Source organism: Acanthochromis polyacanthus, chromosome 10, assembly GCF_021347895.1.
Source record: "Acanthochromis polyacanthus isolate Apoly-LR-REF ecotype Palm Island chromosome 10, KAUST_Apoly_ChrSc, whole genome shotgun sequence".
NCBI classification, from domain to species: Eukaryota; Metazoa; Chordata; class Actinopteri; family Pomacentridae; genus Acanthochromis; species Acanthochromis polyacanthus.
This window is the reverse complement of record NC_067122.1, coordinates 12,315,060-12,331,192: the sequence shown is the minus strand read 5'-3', so window position 1 is coordinate 12,331,192 and position 16,133 is coordinate 12,315,060. Positions and strand designations below refer to the sequence as shown.

Genomic DNA, 16,133 nt, shown 5'->3' with positions numbered 1-16,133 from the left:
TCATTTTGACCATGAAAACTAACAAAAAAAACCCCACATTTATTTACAGTCTATGCACCGTACTCTGTTTGGCTCCACCCTTGCTGATGACCACTTCCGGTTTCAGAAAACGAAAAAACGGACCTTTTTTTCCGTTTCTGTCTCTTACTTATTTTATTTTTGTTATCGTAAATAAAAAATGAAAATCAAAGCATTTTTTAAAAATTCATATATCCCTTTTTGATCGTGAAAAGGAAAAATGCCTTGTATTTCAATTTTAATTTTTGCCTTTGAAAACGAAAATCAAATAACCACTCATTTTTTGTTTTTCAATACCTGCTTTAGAACGGAAAATCCAATTACCAAAATATACACGGACCTGTTTTCACAGGTAAAATGAACATTAAAGCTGTTTTAGTGAGCTGAAATAAAACTGAAATGCACACAACTGCATGAATAGACAAATAACACAATCATCATTTGCAAAATATTTAAAAAGAATTAATCACAAATAGTTTTAGACTTATACTTGTGCAAACTACTATTATTTTTGAGGATACAGTTCACCTTATGAGATCTCTAACCCTGCAAGACTCCAAAATAAAAAGAAAATTAGCAAAAAAATAAAAAAAATAGAAAATTAAAATAGAAAATAATATTTAACAAAATACGACTAATATTGTACTTTTGCAACAGTTTTACAGGGTTTAATAAATACTATAATTAAAAATGAAGTCCATGTTATTAAATCTAAATTCAGCGTCGTCAACATGGTGCTAAAGGTGAAGCAATTATGAGATTTATTCAAAACTAAGCAGAAGGAGTTCAAACACTGTGTATACAAGGAGAGAGTATTTATTATATGTTGGAAAATAATATATAGAGAGATGTTTTACACTGTCTAGCAAACATTAACAAACTCGTAGTAGCAGTAGAGGTATCATACAAAGAATTAAGAACAGAATCAGCTGAATATTATACATAGGCTATACATATATGTCATATATTTTTTGTACAAAAGGACAAATTTATTAAGAATATCTTAAGAATACATGAGTGGTTTAACAACAGTCAGTTGTGGAGCAAAATGTCCTTCACACAAGTTAAGAAGGAACATTAATATCAGGAGCTCTGGGTGTTATTTCACATTATTAGGGTTCAAATATCTGGAATGTAATCAGGAGTCAGTTTAAAAAAACATATCAGTTAATATACATGTACAGTACAGCATGCACTGTGTTCTCAGTGGCTTTGAGTTGTTTTATCGCTCCACAGTCGTCATCAGCAGGTTTCACATTAAACAGTTTATATCAGCAGTGCTGCCTGGAGATTTCAGACTTCTAATACATACCGATATTTATTGCAAAAGGCTTCCCACAGGTTCTATGAAGCACTTTCCCAGCCTGAAGCCTGTGTGATTACCAGTATATAACTGAGAAGAAACTGCAGTTCAGAAAGATCTGCACCATGTTTTCTCTTCGGTTTGTCCACCAGAGAGCACCGATACGTCGGGTTTTCAGCTCTAAAGTGTCCCACTCAGTAAAAGTCATCAGTAATTTTCCATTTTAAGGTGTTAAAAGTGCTGATGTATCGTTATCAGTTTAAAGGAAATCCAAAAAAATCAAGTATTAGTTGACTCAGAAACAGGCCTTTGATTCAAACTAATGATCACCTGATTAATTCAGACTCAGATTTGAATATTTCACCTCTACAGACCAGAAGAACAGAAAATCATCTACTTGTCCAGGAGCTGTAAGCAGACATGGCTTCATTTTTAAGGATTACACAGTAAAAATAACTGGAAGCCACTAATTCAGGAGCTAATTGGCTGACAAAAAGATAGAGTAATTAGCAGCTGATTAGTTAACAAGCTCCTGTTTAGCACCAAAACCTTAACCAGTTGATTGCCAGACAAAAGAGGAAGTGGGATTGTTCTTTGTGGCACAGACAGCACAAAAACAGATAGTATGAACACATTTGTGTGAAAATGGATCACAGGATTCATCGCATTGCTGTGAAGAGTCACTCCTTGTGATGAACTCAGACAGAAATATTTATCCGACTCTGCAGCTCCTCTCGGTTCCACAGAGCTTTATAACCTCCACAACCTCTTGTTTATTTCTTTTTCTTTTACAGCTTCTGAGCTTCACTGCTTTGATTCACTCGCAGCTGTTTTTATCCGAACAGCTCTGACAAACTCAGTGGAGCATTTAGCAGCTGAAAATCCAGAGATGTTCCTCTCAGGAGGTGGTGGAGACCAAAAAGGGAGGCCGAAAACACAGCTCCAAACAAATATTAGAGCTAGATGTTTGAATAGGAATCTGTTAAGACATTTGTCACATCAAAAGGTTATAATGTGTGTTTATATTAACCCCTGAAATAGACAAAAATACAATTTATTGCAAGTTAAACTGCATGTAAAATCCTAAAATATGCTTGAGTAGCCGGAACCACATCAGTAGTAGTGTGATGTGTGTGGAAACATTGAATTGTACTTATTTAATGATTCATTAATGCTAAAAAAAATGATTTTACAGTAAATAGAACAGCATTTTTATATACAGAGTTCTTAAAATCAGGAAGAAAGAAAATAATCTATGGTATTTTCAAACTCTGTAGAATCCATGACTCCATAATTATAGTAGAAAACAGGTTTAGAAACACCAGGTTAGTGATGATCTACAGCGATAACAAGGCAGCAGATAGTTCTCCAACCTGTCCACAGGAGGAACCCTGCTGCTGGTTCTCCCCAGCAGCTTTTCTCATCGCAGCCTCGCCATCCATCATAAACCCTTGTTGTAGGTCACCACCTTGCAATCTGTTGCCATGGCGATCTCCGGCTCAAGGCGAGATACTTCAATCTGCCGAATAACATAAATAAATAAACGAAAAATTAAACAGAAGGTAAGGATTCAGCCTCTGTCATCGGCCTTACCCCTCCTGTTGTCTTCATTTACGGGAACCAAAAATATTGTATCCTTGTCTGAAAAAAGATAAAAATTCCGCCAAAAAAATTCCCCAAATTTCTGAAAATGTGCAAAATCTTCAGGAAGAAAATTCCAATAATTCCTCAAAAGTTTTAATTTTTAAAAATCCCCCAAATTTGGCAAGAAAATTCTTGTAAATATTTTCAAAAGACGAGTAAAAATCTTGAATAAAAACGCAAAAAATATCTAATGGGATTTTTTTCCCCACATTTTTCAACTATAAATTTGCAAAATCTTAAGGGATAAAATTCCAATAATTCATTAAGTTTCCCTTAAAAGTTTTATTTTTAAAAACATTGGCAAGAAAATTCTTGCAAATATTTTCAAAAGATTAGTAAAAATCTTGAAGAAAAATGAAAAAAATATTTAAAGTGACATTTTTTCCCACATTTTTCAACTTTAAATTTGCAAAACCTTAAGGAGTAAAACTCCAATAATTCTTTAAGTTTCCCTTAAAAGTTTTATTTAAAAAAAAAATTGGCAAGAAAATTCTTGTAAATATTTTCAAAAGATGAGTAAATATTCTTAAAGAAACATTTTTAATGTTTCTTTTTTTCCAGCAAGATTTCCCAAAAATGTTGAAAATGTGGACATCAGAAGTTTCACTGTGAAAATATTTATTTTTTCCACATTTTCTGACTTTAAATCAGGTCTATTTTGACCCGCAGGACGACACAAGGGTTCAAAGTCACGTTTAATCAGACAATAGGGAGCAAACATCTGCAGTAAGAGGTGTGGGCCGGGGCTGTGCATGTCAATCGGTGGATATGTAATTTGAATTTGCTCACAGCTGCTCCCTGAACCATCTGGTGCTTGAAAAGCAGCAGCTCGTATATCAGCATGTAGCGTACCTGAGACATCTGGGGGAACAGGCTGATGGCCACAGGCAGCGAGAGGCCGAAGGTGACCAGGCACACGAAGCTGTGGATGGGCAGCAACAATCTGCGGTTGCTCTGCAGGAATCGCAGCCTGCACGAGACAAAAAGGAAAACGTGAGCCTGCAGTGTGGATCGATCCCAGATGACTACCGCAAAGCCTGGAGTTATTTTTGGATCCGGAGGAGAAAAAAACCTCCTGTGCAGATTTGGGGGAGCTGTTTCACTCGATGGGTGGGTGGGAGATTTATCTGTCTGTGTGAGTTCAATGAGCAAGACTGAGGAGATCATGTTTTATTTAATTCTACAATAAATCACATCATCTTTTTGCATCTCCTCTCACTCTACTGACCTACTAATATAGAAAGCACTTTGGGGCACAACACATGGCGGCTTTGGCTCAGTACACAGATTATTTACAGTGTGTTTCTAGTCCAGACTGAAACACACAATGCTGCCCTACAAAGACAGACAGCAGCAACTAAAGCAAGGATGAAGATGAGGTATGAGGGGTTTGAGGCAGGTGTACTGAACGGTAAAACAAATAAAGAAAGGAAATGATAATTTAATGGTGTTTCAGGCAGATCATCAGCATGGGAAAGAGCCGATACTGCAAAGCAAGACGCTAATTTTAGTCATCTTCTAGCGAGCAACTAACTGCTACGAGTATCTAAGCAGCTGTCTGAGGTTTGAGCTGCTGTTATTTCTGGTTTTATTTCTGAGGTTCTGGACCAACTGTGTATGCCTTTTTAATTTGAAATTATCAATTTCTGGGGCATATTATATTATATATGTTTAAAAAATTACAGAGACCATTAGATTCTGGTCTGAATTCAACTTAGACCAAATCTGCACTTGCAGTGTTTCCCGGATGTTCCTACCTTCATTTCTTTTTAATAAAAATATCTAATTTTGTAGACTGCTGCTCCCTCAGCTGGAGGGTTAGGATCCCTGAAGCAGCCACGAAATTAATCTGTGGAGTTACGAGATGTTCACCAAGATATAAACCAGGAAAAAAAGTGTTTCTGCTGCACAAAATGTTGCCTATTTTTGCTCGCTTTTCTCTAATATATTCTGCTTTCTACTGACTTACTGAGTACCCAACTTCTTCAGGCCTCTGAATATAAAAGATCAGGCCATGTCTACATCCATCTTCAACAGAGTATAATATATATCTTTAGTACCTGTAATTCTCACTAATTCCAACAATAATTCAAATACGTTCTCACTCATATTATTAGTTCTAGTAATTTTAAACTAATTGCAGCTATAAGTATGTATCATGAAGTAACTCATGAGCATTGGATGCATCACTTGTTCCCCTTTATACTGTCAATAAGTCGCCCCAAAAGCCACCTTGCAGCTTAAACTTTGGATTTTCGTCAGTCAGAGGTTGCAGATGGCACTAATAGATGGACGGAAAGGTAAACGAAGAAACAGGTGAAAAACTGACACATAAACCTATTTATGTTTCCTGCCTGAATGAACACCAGACAAAAATAAAACCGTAGGAAGAACCAGCTCGTAAAACTTCATTAACTGTCTCCGTCACAGATGTGTTACTGATGTATGATTGACACTCTCCATCTGCACATTATCTTTTCCAATATAGCGCGTACTCGGTTGTTTCACAGCATTAAATCCTGTTGTAGAGTTTCTAGTTTTGGGACAAAAGCTGCTTTGATCATTTCCTGGCAAAAACATCGTCACTGTCTCCGTTTTAATACTGTACAGAGTAAGTTACTTGTCTTTTAATGTAATTATTACAAAGATTGATCCATGTAATGGAAGAGGAGAAGATGTTATTATCAGCTGGTCATTTTGCCACATTCAGAGCAGTTATTTTTTTATAGTTATCGCTTACATACAGCCTGCCCATCGATCATAATCATGGCCCACTCTTTAATGTCTATGAAGGGTTTCTGATTCTGATCTGAGCCTCTGTGTGGAAAGATTTAGTCACTGTTGCAAATGTGCACATGAATGTGCTCCCATGGCAACCCTGAAACCACAGAGTCACCCCACGTTACAAATTAACCCCCGGTCATATCTAGTACTGCACCACAATAATCACAATAATGGGTTAAGTGCAGATGAACCCAAAGGTTTACTGCACATGTGGAACACATGTAGATTCAAAATGGGAAACAACTGAGCCAGATCTGATCCCTGAACAAAATCTGATGCTTCAGTGTTTCAAATATATATCAGCTTTGGGGTTTTTAATCTGAGTTTTACAGTTTTTAGGACAAAACTAGGCATTACAAAGCACCACACAGGACCGTGATGATCTTTTTTTTGGATTGATTTGTTATTTGAGAAAAAAAAACGAAAAATTACCATAAGTTGTAGCTCTAGTTGTTTCTAAAAAAACGCATCAATGTTTTGCTGCACAAACCTCTCGAGGTAGGACATGATGATGGGGGGCAGGACGAAGATCGGCATGGGGAGGACCACACGTGTGAAGGCGGTCTCCATGATAGCCTGGGGAAAATAAAGATGAGAGCGATGTGCACATGCTTCATTTAAAACGCCGCAGTGAGTTGGATTTAATTTTCCCTTTCATGAAATCAGATGGGCGCCGAGTGACACGAGCCGAGCAGGAAATGATAAATTTTTCTCATTTTCTGCCACCATCACTTTTGAAATTCACTGAGGAAAAAAAAACAGCAAAGCGTGTAAACACATTCAGTGCAGTCAAGTAACAAGTGTGCTGAGCACGCAATGAAAAAAGAAAAAAGGCCACTGACATGTCTTGCAGCGATTTTGGAGGATCCCACCACATTCCCATTGTTGTCTAGCACGTCGATACCTTCAGACAGCTCATTGTGTCTCATCAGGCCCACGTTACAGATGTTTGCACTCGCTGAGGGGGAGGGAGAATCGCAGCTTAGACGCTTTTAACACATTTCCCCAGATCTGACACACAAGAAATGCAGCCCGCGGTTAAAAATTGATTTCAAAGAGCAAAATGTAAATACTGTAATCTCAGTAAATACTGTTGGTGTGCAGTTTAAACATGACAAAACCTGAAATTCATAGCAACAGCAAACAGAAATAACATTAAAGCAGTTAAGAAGGTCTGAAATTTGATATTTAAATGTATTACTGTATCATTTGTAAATAAGCATCAATGAGAGATTGTGACTCTAACCAGCAGAGGGCCTCATAACAACCAGCCTCTTTGTAACTCGGGGTCCTTTGGAAACCCACCTACAGCTGGGAAGGGGACAAGTCTCTGGATTATCATTCTGGTGGCAGGGCTCAGCTTGTTGGCTTTCTGAATCAGCACATTCAGTCCCACCTATAAAGCACAAACACCCTTCTTTAGATTAATAAATGCTGCACCTCAGGCAACATTTCATCCAGGCATAAATCTCATCTCAAAGAGCCACACTCTGTTCTATCCTGTTTATTTACAGCTGTTGTATTAGAACTGTGCTGCTACAACAACAGGTAAACAACACGACCGGCATCGATGTTAAGGTCAGAGAGGGACAAAAACACTCACTGCAATGGAGACGGCACTCGTCACAGCTCCCACATAGCCTTGAAGAAACTTAGATGTTGGCGTAGGCTGGAGAGAGACAAAAGAAATACAGCAGCACAACGTTTACACCGACTACTGACACGACTAGAAACTCTGTCGTGACAGTTTTTTTTTTTTTAATCTTAAGATTATATTTTATTCACAGAAGTGTGTTCGAAGCCGAGAAAATATTAAGCATGATAATCTACTATTGGGAATAAACCACAAAAACAGAATAAACATGAATTTTTAGATATTTTTAAAGCTGTAATAGGTACAGAGAGTCATTTTTACCTTTGTAGCGTTTCGGTTGGCGTAGTTCACACAGGCATTGTGACTCTGATTCAGCCACTGGAGGAAAAGAAAGGAAGGAGATGATTGAAAAACAAAGGTGAACGCAATGAACAGAAAGGAGCATGAAAAGAGAGAGAGAGAGAGAGAGAGAGAGGGAGAGGGGGAGAGAGAGATGTTTATTTTGTAGTCTGTCTTCCAGTAAAGCGTTGCATTTACATGGTAAAAGTGCACTTACCAGATGTTCAAAATGGGCAATAAATGCAATGTTTTACAATACGCATGTTCGTTACAGTACCTGCCAAATAATGGTAGACACCACAGTCTGATTTGGGAGAAGGAGGCCAATGACCTAGATGAAACCAGGGAACAAGAGCTTATTTTTGGACAAAATAAGTTCAGTCTCATTTCATCTGTCCCCAAACACCATGACTATGTTCATGGATGTTCGCATTGCCAAGTAAAGTTCGCGCATGAGTTACGCATGATTAAAATGTATGGTGGGACTTACAATTGGTGTTCCGAATGGTACATAACCTGCACAGTGAAAACATGACTTTCAGCGTAAAGAAACGATGACAACATGGACCAACTTCACCAAAAGATCTTCATCTGAGGTCGTACCTGACATTCGAAATGGCATGAAGATCTTCTCCCCTGTGTCAGGATGAATGATGGCCTGCGTGCAGAGAGCATGAAAGCTTCCTCATGCTGCCAGCAGCCCACAGACTCGAATGCATGAGAGTGCAGTTAACCTGGGCCAACTGATGACTCACTTACCTGTTTGATCTTCTGGGCCTCCCACAACTGAACAGGTGAGCAATGAGGTAAAGAAAGAATCATTAATTATCAGGTGTACACTTCTAACATATATGGAAAATGAGACATTCATGAACTCATAACTGTGTTTTGCTTGAGCCAGGAATTTGCCCTATTTACTACATTTAATATATGTTATATTATGTCTGCATTATATATTACACTGCAATGAATTTTGTACTGTATCGTATCAACATCTGTAAAGACTGACCTGAACATCAGACACTCCAGGTGGAAGCATGCCATGTTTATAGTCATCAAGGAGCTTGATGCATTCTTTTAATCGTATCTACAAACACAGGAAAAGGAGAAGTGAAATGAGTATTAAATCAGATTTTACTGATTTTTATATTACTTTTCTCTTCACTTTACTTACAAATATAAATATATCTATCTACAACACAGTCGCTGTGCATCTATATCTGGACATCTTCTTTCCATTCGACAGTGAAACATTTAGGGCTGCAATTGAGCTTTACTTTAAAATTAATTAATCAAGTCGACTTATGAAGTCATTTTTAGTCATTCGTACACTACCATTCAGGAGTTTGGGGTCACTAAGAAAGGTCTATAGATATTAAAAATAACTGGAGTTTTCCAGAAGGCTTTACCTCCGACACAAACAGGGTACTGGGATCGATGATGTCTACAAAGTGTCTCAGTCGACCAAGGAATGAACTCTAGGAAAAAGAATATGACAAAGTTAATTTTTAATTTAGGTTAAAACTTAATAATAGCAGCAAACAACCTCCTCTCTACGAATAGATCATTTTCACAAGAGTCCTCTGAACTGATTTCACTTTGCTTGAAGAAAGCAGCTGAATATCCCAAAGTCACTTTAAAAGAGTAGCAGTTTACAATGATTTACGTGCTTCTAATACCACCTGCAAGCACAATTTATTGTTTCTGTGTCTGTATACAAAAGTGCCCATAGACGATGTTGTAGAAAATTAATCATTTTTACTCTCATTATTAACCTTCCTGCCTGGTTTTAATTACACTCTGCATTCCTCTACTTAGAGAAGATTAATGAAACAAAATAAAGTGATAAAGGATGCTGTTATCTTTATTAGAGGTCAGAGGATGTAACTTCTGAAGGACAGTGGTTGGAAAACTTCCCTGATCACACAGAATGAAACCATTTTAAATGGTCTTCGGAAGATTCTTTTGTCAGACCTTTGAACATGTTCGAACATTTTTCAGAGATAATAAATTATGAATATACACACTTCAAATCCCTAATGAAGTGTTTGACTAATACTGAATGTGATCATATCTAATTAATTTATGAAGTGTTAAGTGAGATTTGAATTGTGATGGAGAAATTCAAAATGCCACCACTTCTTTGCTCTCCCAAAAAAGTCACATTTCAGACTAAGCCTTAAAAAAGTCTTCCTAATCTCCTAATCGGGCTGAGAATTTGTGCATCAACTGTTAAGGGAAAATATCGATATTTGGAGGAAAACACTTAAAAAACAGATTTCTTTCCCTGTTTCCAGCTGTTGTTATATGCTAAGCTAACTGCCTGTAGCTTCTTACTTACAGGACAGACATGACAATGGTTTTAACTTTCTCCCATTGTCGTTGCATTTTGTTTCTCTGAGATCATTTCAAGCCTTTGCGGCTGTTTTGTGTCTTGTTGTGGCGAATTGCATTCATTTCATGTCGTTTTACGTCTCGTAACAATTTTGCATTCCTTTTTGGCATCTTTTTGTCTCTGAGGTTATTTTGAGTCTCTTTGTGGTTCCTTTAAATTCTTCAATGGTTGTTTTGTGTCTCACTGGTAGTTTTAAATTTCTTTATAGCTGTTTTGTATATCATTGTGCTAATTTTTGCATCCCTTTGTGTTGTTTTGCATCTCTCTGTAGCTGTTCTGCACCTTGTAGCAATTTTGCATCCCTTCGTAGTATCTCTGAAGTTGTTTTGACTCTCATTGTGGTAGTTTTGCATTCCTCTGCCATTGTTTTGCATCTTGTTGTGCTGCTTTTGCATCCCTTCTTATTGTTTTTTCCTCTTTTTGCTAAGCTAATTGGCAGTCGCTTCTTACTTAGAAAACAGACATGAGAATTGTCAAATCTTTTCTTCCAATGCTGAGAAGAAAGCCATCCCTTTGTAGTTTGTCTCTGAGATCATTTGAGATAATTTTGTGGTTGTTTTGCATCTCTCTGTGGTTGCTTTGTGTTTTGTTGGGGTGAATTCCATTCTTTTTAATGCTGTTTTACATCTTGTGACTATTTTGCATCCCTCTATGACTGCTTAGTGTCTCATTGTCGTAATATTGCAGTTCTTTGTAGTTATTCTGCATCCCATTAATCTAGTTTTGCATCCCTTTGTGTGTCTTTGAAGTAATTCTGAGTCTCTGTGCCGTTGTTTTGCATCTCTCTGTAGCTGTTTGGCATCTTGTAGCAATTTTGCATCTCTATGCCGGTTTTTTCGCTCAGCTAAGCTAACTGGCTGTAGCTTCTTATTTACAGTAAGGCATGAGAGGTGTTTCAATATTTTCCTCTAACATGCAGCAAAAAGCAAATAAGTGCATTTGCAAAAAAAAAAAAACAAATAGAAAGAAGTCGAACAGCAGCAGCATGTTCAAATGTCCAGGCTGGACAATGACTCCTGGGTTACACAAGTTGCTAATGGAGACTGTGAGATGCAGCTGAAAGCTTTGACTTATTAATAAAAGGAGTATTGTGCTCTTTGCAGTATGTTGTTCCTGAGTATGCTAATGAGAACAAATGAACATAAAGGTACTTCAAAATGCAGCTACGAGGAAAGATGAACTGAGACTGTGTTTGTCATCCTGAGTGCACAGTGGAAGAAAATGCAACTGAAACGTAGAAGTAAAATGCACTGAGTAAGTTCACATTCACCAAACACGTTCTTCCAAGTGAGGCTTGAAGCTGCTGGACGAGCGCCCTGTTCTCTGTTCCCCTCACTGTCTACATCGGCATGCCAGTATGTGTGCCAACAGTCTGAAAAAGCCCAATACCAGTTTATGCCAAGAGTCTCTTTGGCAAAGCAAACGGGCGAAAACATGGCAGCTTCAATCAGATTCCCTCAGAGACATCTATCAGTTACGAAAGCCAGGAAATACAGTGGTCCTGACAAGGCTCCATTTTAATTATCTCTTGAGCACCAAGTCCTGATTGAAATGACCAGAAACAACCTTCATTCCTCATAAAGACTGTAGATAAACCATCTTTCTGCACCTTCTCTCTGGGTTTTCTGACACTGCCATGCCTCCATCGCATGTCTCCTCCTCTGACAGGCCATATGTGCTGCAGTGCTGTTTTGTAAGAGTGGGGTAGAGCGAGGATCTGTGTGAGGAGCCTGCTTTAATTATGCATGAGCTTCAGCTCCCTGGAGAGTACACAACAAGGCTAGCAGAGATGGAGCGCGGCAGAAAGCACAGACAAACCAAACAAGATTTATGCTGATTCAAGGACCTGGCCTAATTTTAACTGCTTTGACGCAAGGAACTGGAAATATTACAGCACCTTCATCAGCCCGACGTGAACTGCAGGTTGCTGATGTAAAAATAACAGCTTTAGTGAAAAGACCTCCCACAAGAAAAACTATATATAAGCAGAGTGATGAGAGCGGGCAACCGGGGAGGAAGAACAGTCATCTTTAATGAGGATTTTGCAATCGCTTCAAAAATTATAATAATTCGCATGAGACCAGAAGTGTTAATAAGCTGTTACTTGTGCATTCTGTATGTGATGTAATATCCTGTGTTAATTGGTGTGTTCATGAAGGAATTCTCAAACAATGGCACTCTGCTCCCTCAGCAAAAGATCAACCTCCAGACAAAGACATGCAATACAAGTTTACGTCTCTTCTGCGCCTTTTTGTGCTTTACGATCATTTTGCAGCTCTCAGTATTTGCTTAACGGTAATGTTTTGCAATTCACTGTGGCCATTTTGCACCTATTTGTAGTTGCATCTTGTCTCTTCAAGATAATTTTGAGTCTCTGTTGTTTTTTTCCTCCATTTGTTACAGAGTTTGTCTCTTTTAGGCCATTTTGAGTCTCTCGGTGATAATTGGGGATCTTTCTGTAGATATTTTGCATGGTGTTGCTGCAATTTTGCATCCCTTTACTTAAATTGCATCTGTTTTACTTCTCACTGGTGCTATTTGTATTCCTCTGTAGTTGTTTTTGTCTCTTTGTGTTTGTTTCACATCTCCTTGCAGCTGTTGCAAGTCTCCTTACTGTGATGTTACATTTTTTAAAATTATTTTTAAGTCTCCTTAAGGCAATTTTGCATCCCTTTTTTTGTATCTTTGAGGATATTTTGAGTCTCTGCGGTTATTTTGCATCCCTCAGTGGCTGTATGGTGTCTCATTGTGGTCGTCTTGCTTTTTTGTAGTTGTTTTGCATCTCGTTATGCTAATTTTGCATCCCTTTGTGTGTCTTCGAAATAATTCTGAGTCGCTGTGTTGTTGTTTTGCAGCTCTCTGTAGCTGTTCTGCACCTTGCAGCAATTGCGCATCCCTTTGCAGTATCCTTTTGTCTCTTTGAGGTTATTTTGAGGCTCTTTGAGAATGTCATTGCACCCTTTTACTTGTTGTACATCTCGTGGCAATTTTGCATCCTTTGCAGTTATTTCTTTGTAGTTAATTTCGGGCTCTCTGAGGTCATCATGAGTGTCTTCGCAGTTGTTTCGAGGCATTTAGTGGCAATTTTGCATCCCTTTTTGTTGTTTTCTACCTCTTTGTGGATGTTTGCATTTTTTAAGCTGTTTTACATCTTTCCAGTTGTTTTGAAGTAATTTCCCCCTACAGCCTCTGCAGCAGTTTTGATTCTTCTGTACATTTTACATCCCTATATTTGCTATTTGTTTTGCACCTCGTTGTGGTAATTTTGCTCCCTTTCAAAAGCGATTTTTGCCTCTCTGGGGTTATTTTGAGTCTCTTTGTGATTGTCCTGTATCTCACTGTAAATGTTGTTGGTGCAACTTTGCACCTTTTAATTTCTTTTACATCTTGTGGCAATTTTGCATTCTTCATTGTTTGACTATGTGAGATCATTTTGAATGCCTTTGTGGTTGTTCTGAAAGTCTCTGTAGCAGTTTGTGGCAATTATGTATACCTTTATCGTAGTTTTCTATCTCTGTGAATTTTTGCATTTTTTAGGCTGTTTTGTGTTTCTTTGTAGAGGTAATTGTGCATGTTTTTGTGTGTGGAAGCAGCTCATTCACTAACAAATCAAACAGATGATTTTGCCCAACTTCTGTTATCGAATGTGTGAAAAAGGTCTCAAAGTCAAGATTTGTATTTTATTTCTGGGCGCTTTTCTACAGATCTTTCAAGCTTTGAAGCCTGCAATTGAATAAAAATTCTCATTTATCGCTTGTAACAGTAACAAATCAGTCATATAGCAAAGTTTAGAGGCACAGCTTGCATATGGACTTCACTCCGAGCATCAACATCTTGTAAATAATTCCCTTAAGGCTGCTGGTAAATAAATGGCACAGAACGCAGAAGCACAAGAAATTTAAATGTAACCGATGTGTCGCTTCCTCCATGGTTAATGTGCCATCCCAGTCAGCGTGAAGGTCACATTATCTCTCAGAGCTGACCAATGCATATTCATTTCGGGACGGAAAATTGAGCAATGGCCTTCAGATAAGCAAGGACGGCCCATTAATCTCGATCACAAGGACGTGGAAAGAGTCAGTTTGCAGAAAGCATCCTGGATAAAAGTGTCGAAGTGTGGATTAATGTGGACAAAATTACACAAATGTGGTGGAAATGAAAATGAAACCTGCAACACCTGCAAGTGTAAAGTCTGAAATTTAAAAAAATAAATAACGAAAGACCACAATTGGAGTGAAAAGCAATAAATAATGAAATAACAGCAGATGAGGGCTGTTTTTAAACTGCTGTGCAGGATGTCTGTCTGCAGATCTGAGCTCTGATAGCAGCAGCTGTGAAATTTGTCAGATAATAAGATGATAAACAGCGATCTGACGCATGGAGCTGCAATTAAGAGTCCAAACTCTTCAAATTACGCGCAGAAGTTGACCATCAGCTGGAAGTTGCTGCGATTTTTACCAAACACAAAGATCGCAAATCAAAGGCAACTTTGGCTCCGGAGTGTCAGCATCCAAGCAGGGCGGAGGATGGGGCTGGTTTTTCCTGCAGAGAGCCACACAAACAAACCGAAGATCACCGGACGGTTAACGGAGGATACCGAGCACTTACCTGGTCGTATCGGGATCTGCCGAGCTGGAAAGCAGGACACGCTGCAGATTCCGCCATGACACCCAACTGTTTATTTATTAATGAACCGAATCATGAACGGATTTCCAAGTGCAGCCAACTACACTCAATGTGTAACTAGTGGAGCACTGTGCCGCTACGCCTGCCGGGAGGTGTAGTCCTCTGGTTTGCGTTAACACTGGCAAAGTTGAACCGCATGACTACACATCCCAAATAATCGATAAGGTGAACGCTATTGCATAACTGTTCGGATTGATCTTGGGGAGAGATAGCAGCTGATGCGCCCATAGGTGTCATATCGACCCAGTTTATCCCAGTGAGGAGAGGTGCAGACCGGAGAGAGGAAAAAGGAGGAGAAGAAGAAGATGGTCTGCATGGAGCGCTGATCATCTCTGGAGTTGAGGAAGAACCTGCAGCGAATAAATGAGTCATCAGTCACCTCTCTGGACACTTTGATTGCGTTGCCCCACAGGAGAGAAACCACAGAGATGGATGTGGATCAGTCCTGCATGTGTTTAAAACCTCAACCAGTACACATTTCATCACAGAGCACCAAATAATAAGGATAGAGTTCCAGTCTGAATATTAAAGTTAAACAGGAGCTGCATGTGCAAGAGAAAACTGTAAAGCACTAAACAAAACTAGAGAGAACAACAAAGGGATGAAGTATTTATACACAGTACAATTTTTAGGAAACACTGAAAAGAGAGAAATGTTGGACTGATATAAGTTCATCCAAATTAAACTACCAACTAATGATATTACTACTAGCTTTAGTTACATGTACCTTTTAAGTTATTTCATTCCTCTTAAATGAGCAGTTTGTATTGTTGCTCATTTTTAACCCTTGTGTCATCCTGCGCATCAAAATTGACCTGATTTAAAGTCTGAAAATGTGGGAAAAAATATATTTACACAGTAAAACTTCTGATGTCCACATTTTGAACATTTTCGGGAAATCTTTGAACATTTTTTGGTGGAAAAAAAATAAATGTTTAAAAATGTTTCCTAAGAACATTCACAATTTTTTTGGATTTTTTGTGAATGTTCTTAAAGAAAATAGAAGTTTTTCTGATGTATATGTAGTCACTTCAGATATTTTAAGGTTTTTTTATTCATCTTTTGAAAATATTTGCAAGAATTTTCTTGCCAAATTTGAAGGATTTTTTAAATCAAACTTTTAAGGGAAACTTTTAAAGAATTATTGGAATTTTCTTCTTGAAGGTTTTGAAAATTTTCAAAAATTTGGGGGATTTTTTTGCTGAATTTTTGGATTTTTTTCAGACAAGAAAACAATATTTTTTGGTACCCATAAATGAGGACAACAGGAGGGTTAAAGAAAGTCCATTTGAAATTTCCAGTTTTCCAACGTATATGTTTTCCCAAATACTAAATGCAAAACATGACTGGCTGTAAAAGTTACCATTCTT

At 38.0% G+C, this 16,133-nt stretch overlaps 1 protein-coding gene across 4 annotated transcripts; it reads right to left on the bottom strand.

The window, feature by feature from the left end:
• Positions 1-818: 818 nt before the first annotated feature.
• Positions 819-15,122, bottom strand: sfxn5b (sideroflexin 5b). 4 transcript variants are annotated; one of them, XM_022199394.2, is made up of 14 exons: positions 14,686-15,108; positions 9,092-9,160; positions 8,692-8,769; positions 8,442-8,468; positions 8,286-8,340; positions 8,173-8,198; positions 7,960-8,013; positions 7,665-7,721; positions 7,353-7,418; positions 7,055-7,145; positions 6,592-6,707; positions 6,240-6,325; positions 3,818-3,935; positions 819-2,840 (listed from the first exon to the last, which is right to left on the bottom strand). In XM_022199394.2, exons 1-14 carry the CDS (start codon positions 14,740-14,742, stop codon positions 2,763-2,765), a joined length of 978 nt encoding a protein of 325 aa, XP_022055086.1. In that variant the 5' UTR covers positions 14,743-15,108; the 3' UTR covers positions 819-2,762. The 4 variants fall into 4 exon arrangements, with proteins under 4 accessions (XP_022055086.1, XP_051810851.1, XP_022055087.1 ...); XM_051954891.1 differs by lacking the exon at positions 6,240-6,325 and having other exon boundaries at positions 14,686-15,117; XM_022199395.2 differs by lacking the exons at positions 7,960-8,013; positions 8,173-8,198; positions 8,286-8,340 and having other exon boundaries at positions 14,686-15,107.
• Positions 15,123-16,133: the final 1,011 nt, after the last annotated feature.

Coding starts and splice junctions, on each gene's coding strand:
- sfxn5b (XM_022199394.2), bottom strand. CDS start 14,742: ATGGCGGAATCTGCAGCGTGTCCTGCTTTCCAGCTCGGCAGATCCCGA. Junction 9,161..14,685: donor GCAGATCCCGATACGACCAG/GTAAGTGCTCGG, acceptor TCTTTTTCCTAG/AGTTCATTCCTTGGTCGACT. Junction 3,936..6,239: donor ATCATGTCCTACCTCGAGAG/GTTTGTGCAGCA, acceptor TGTCTCGTGCAG/GCTGCGATTCCTGCAGAGCA.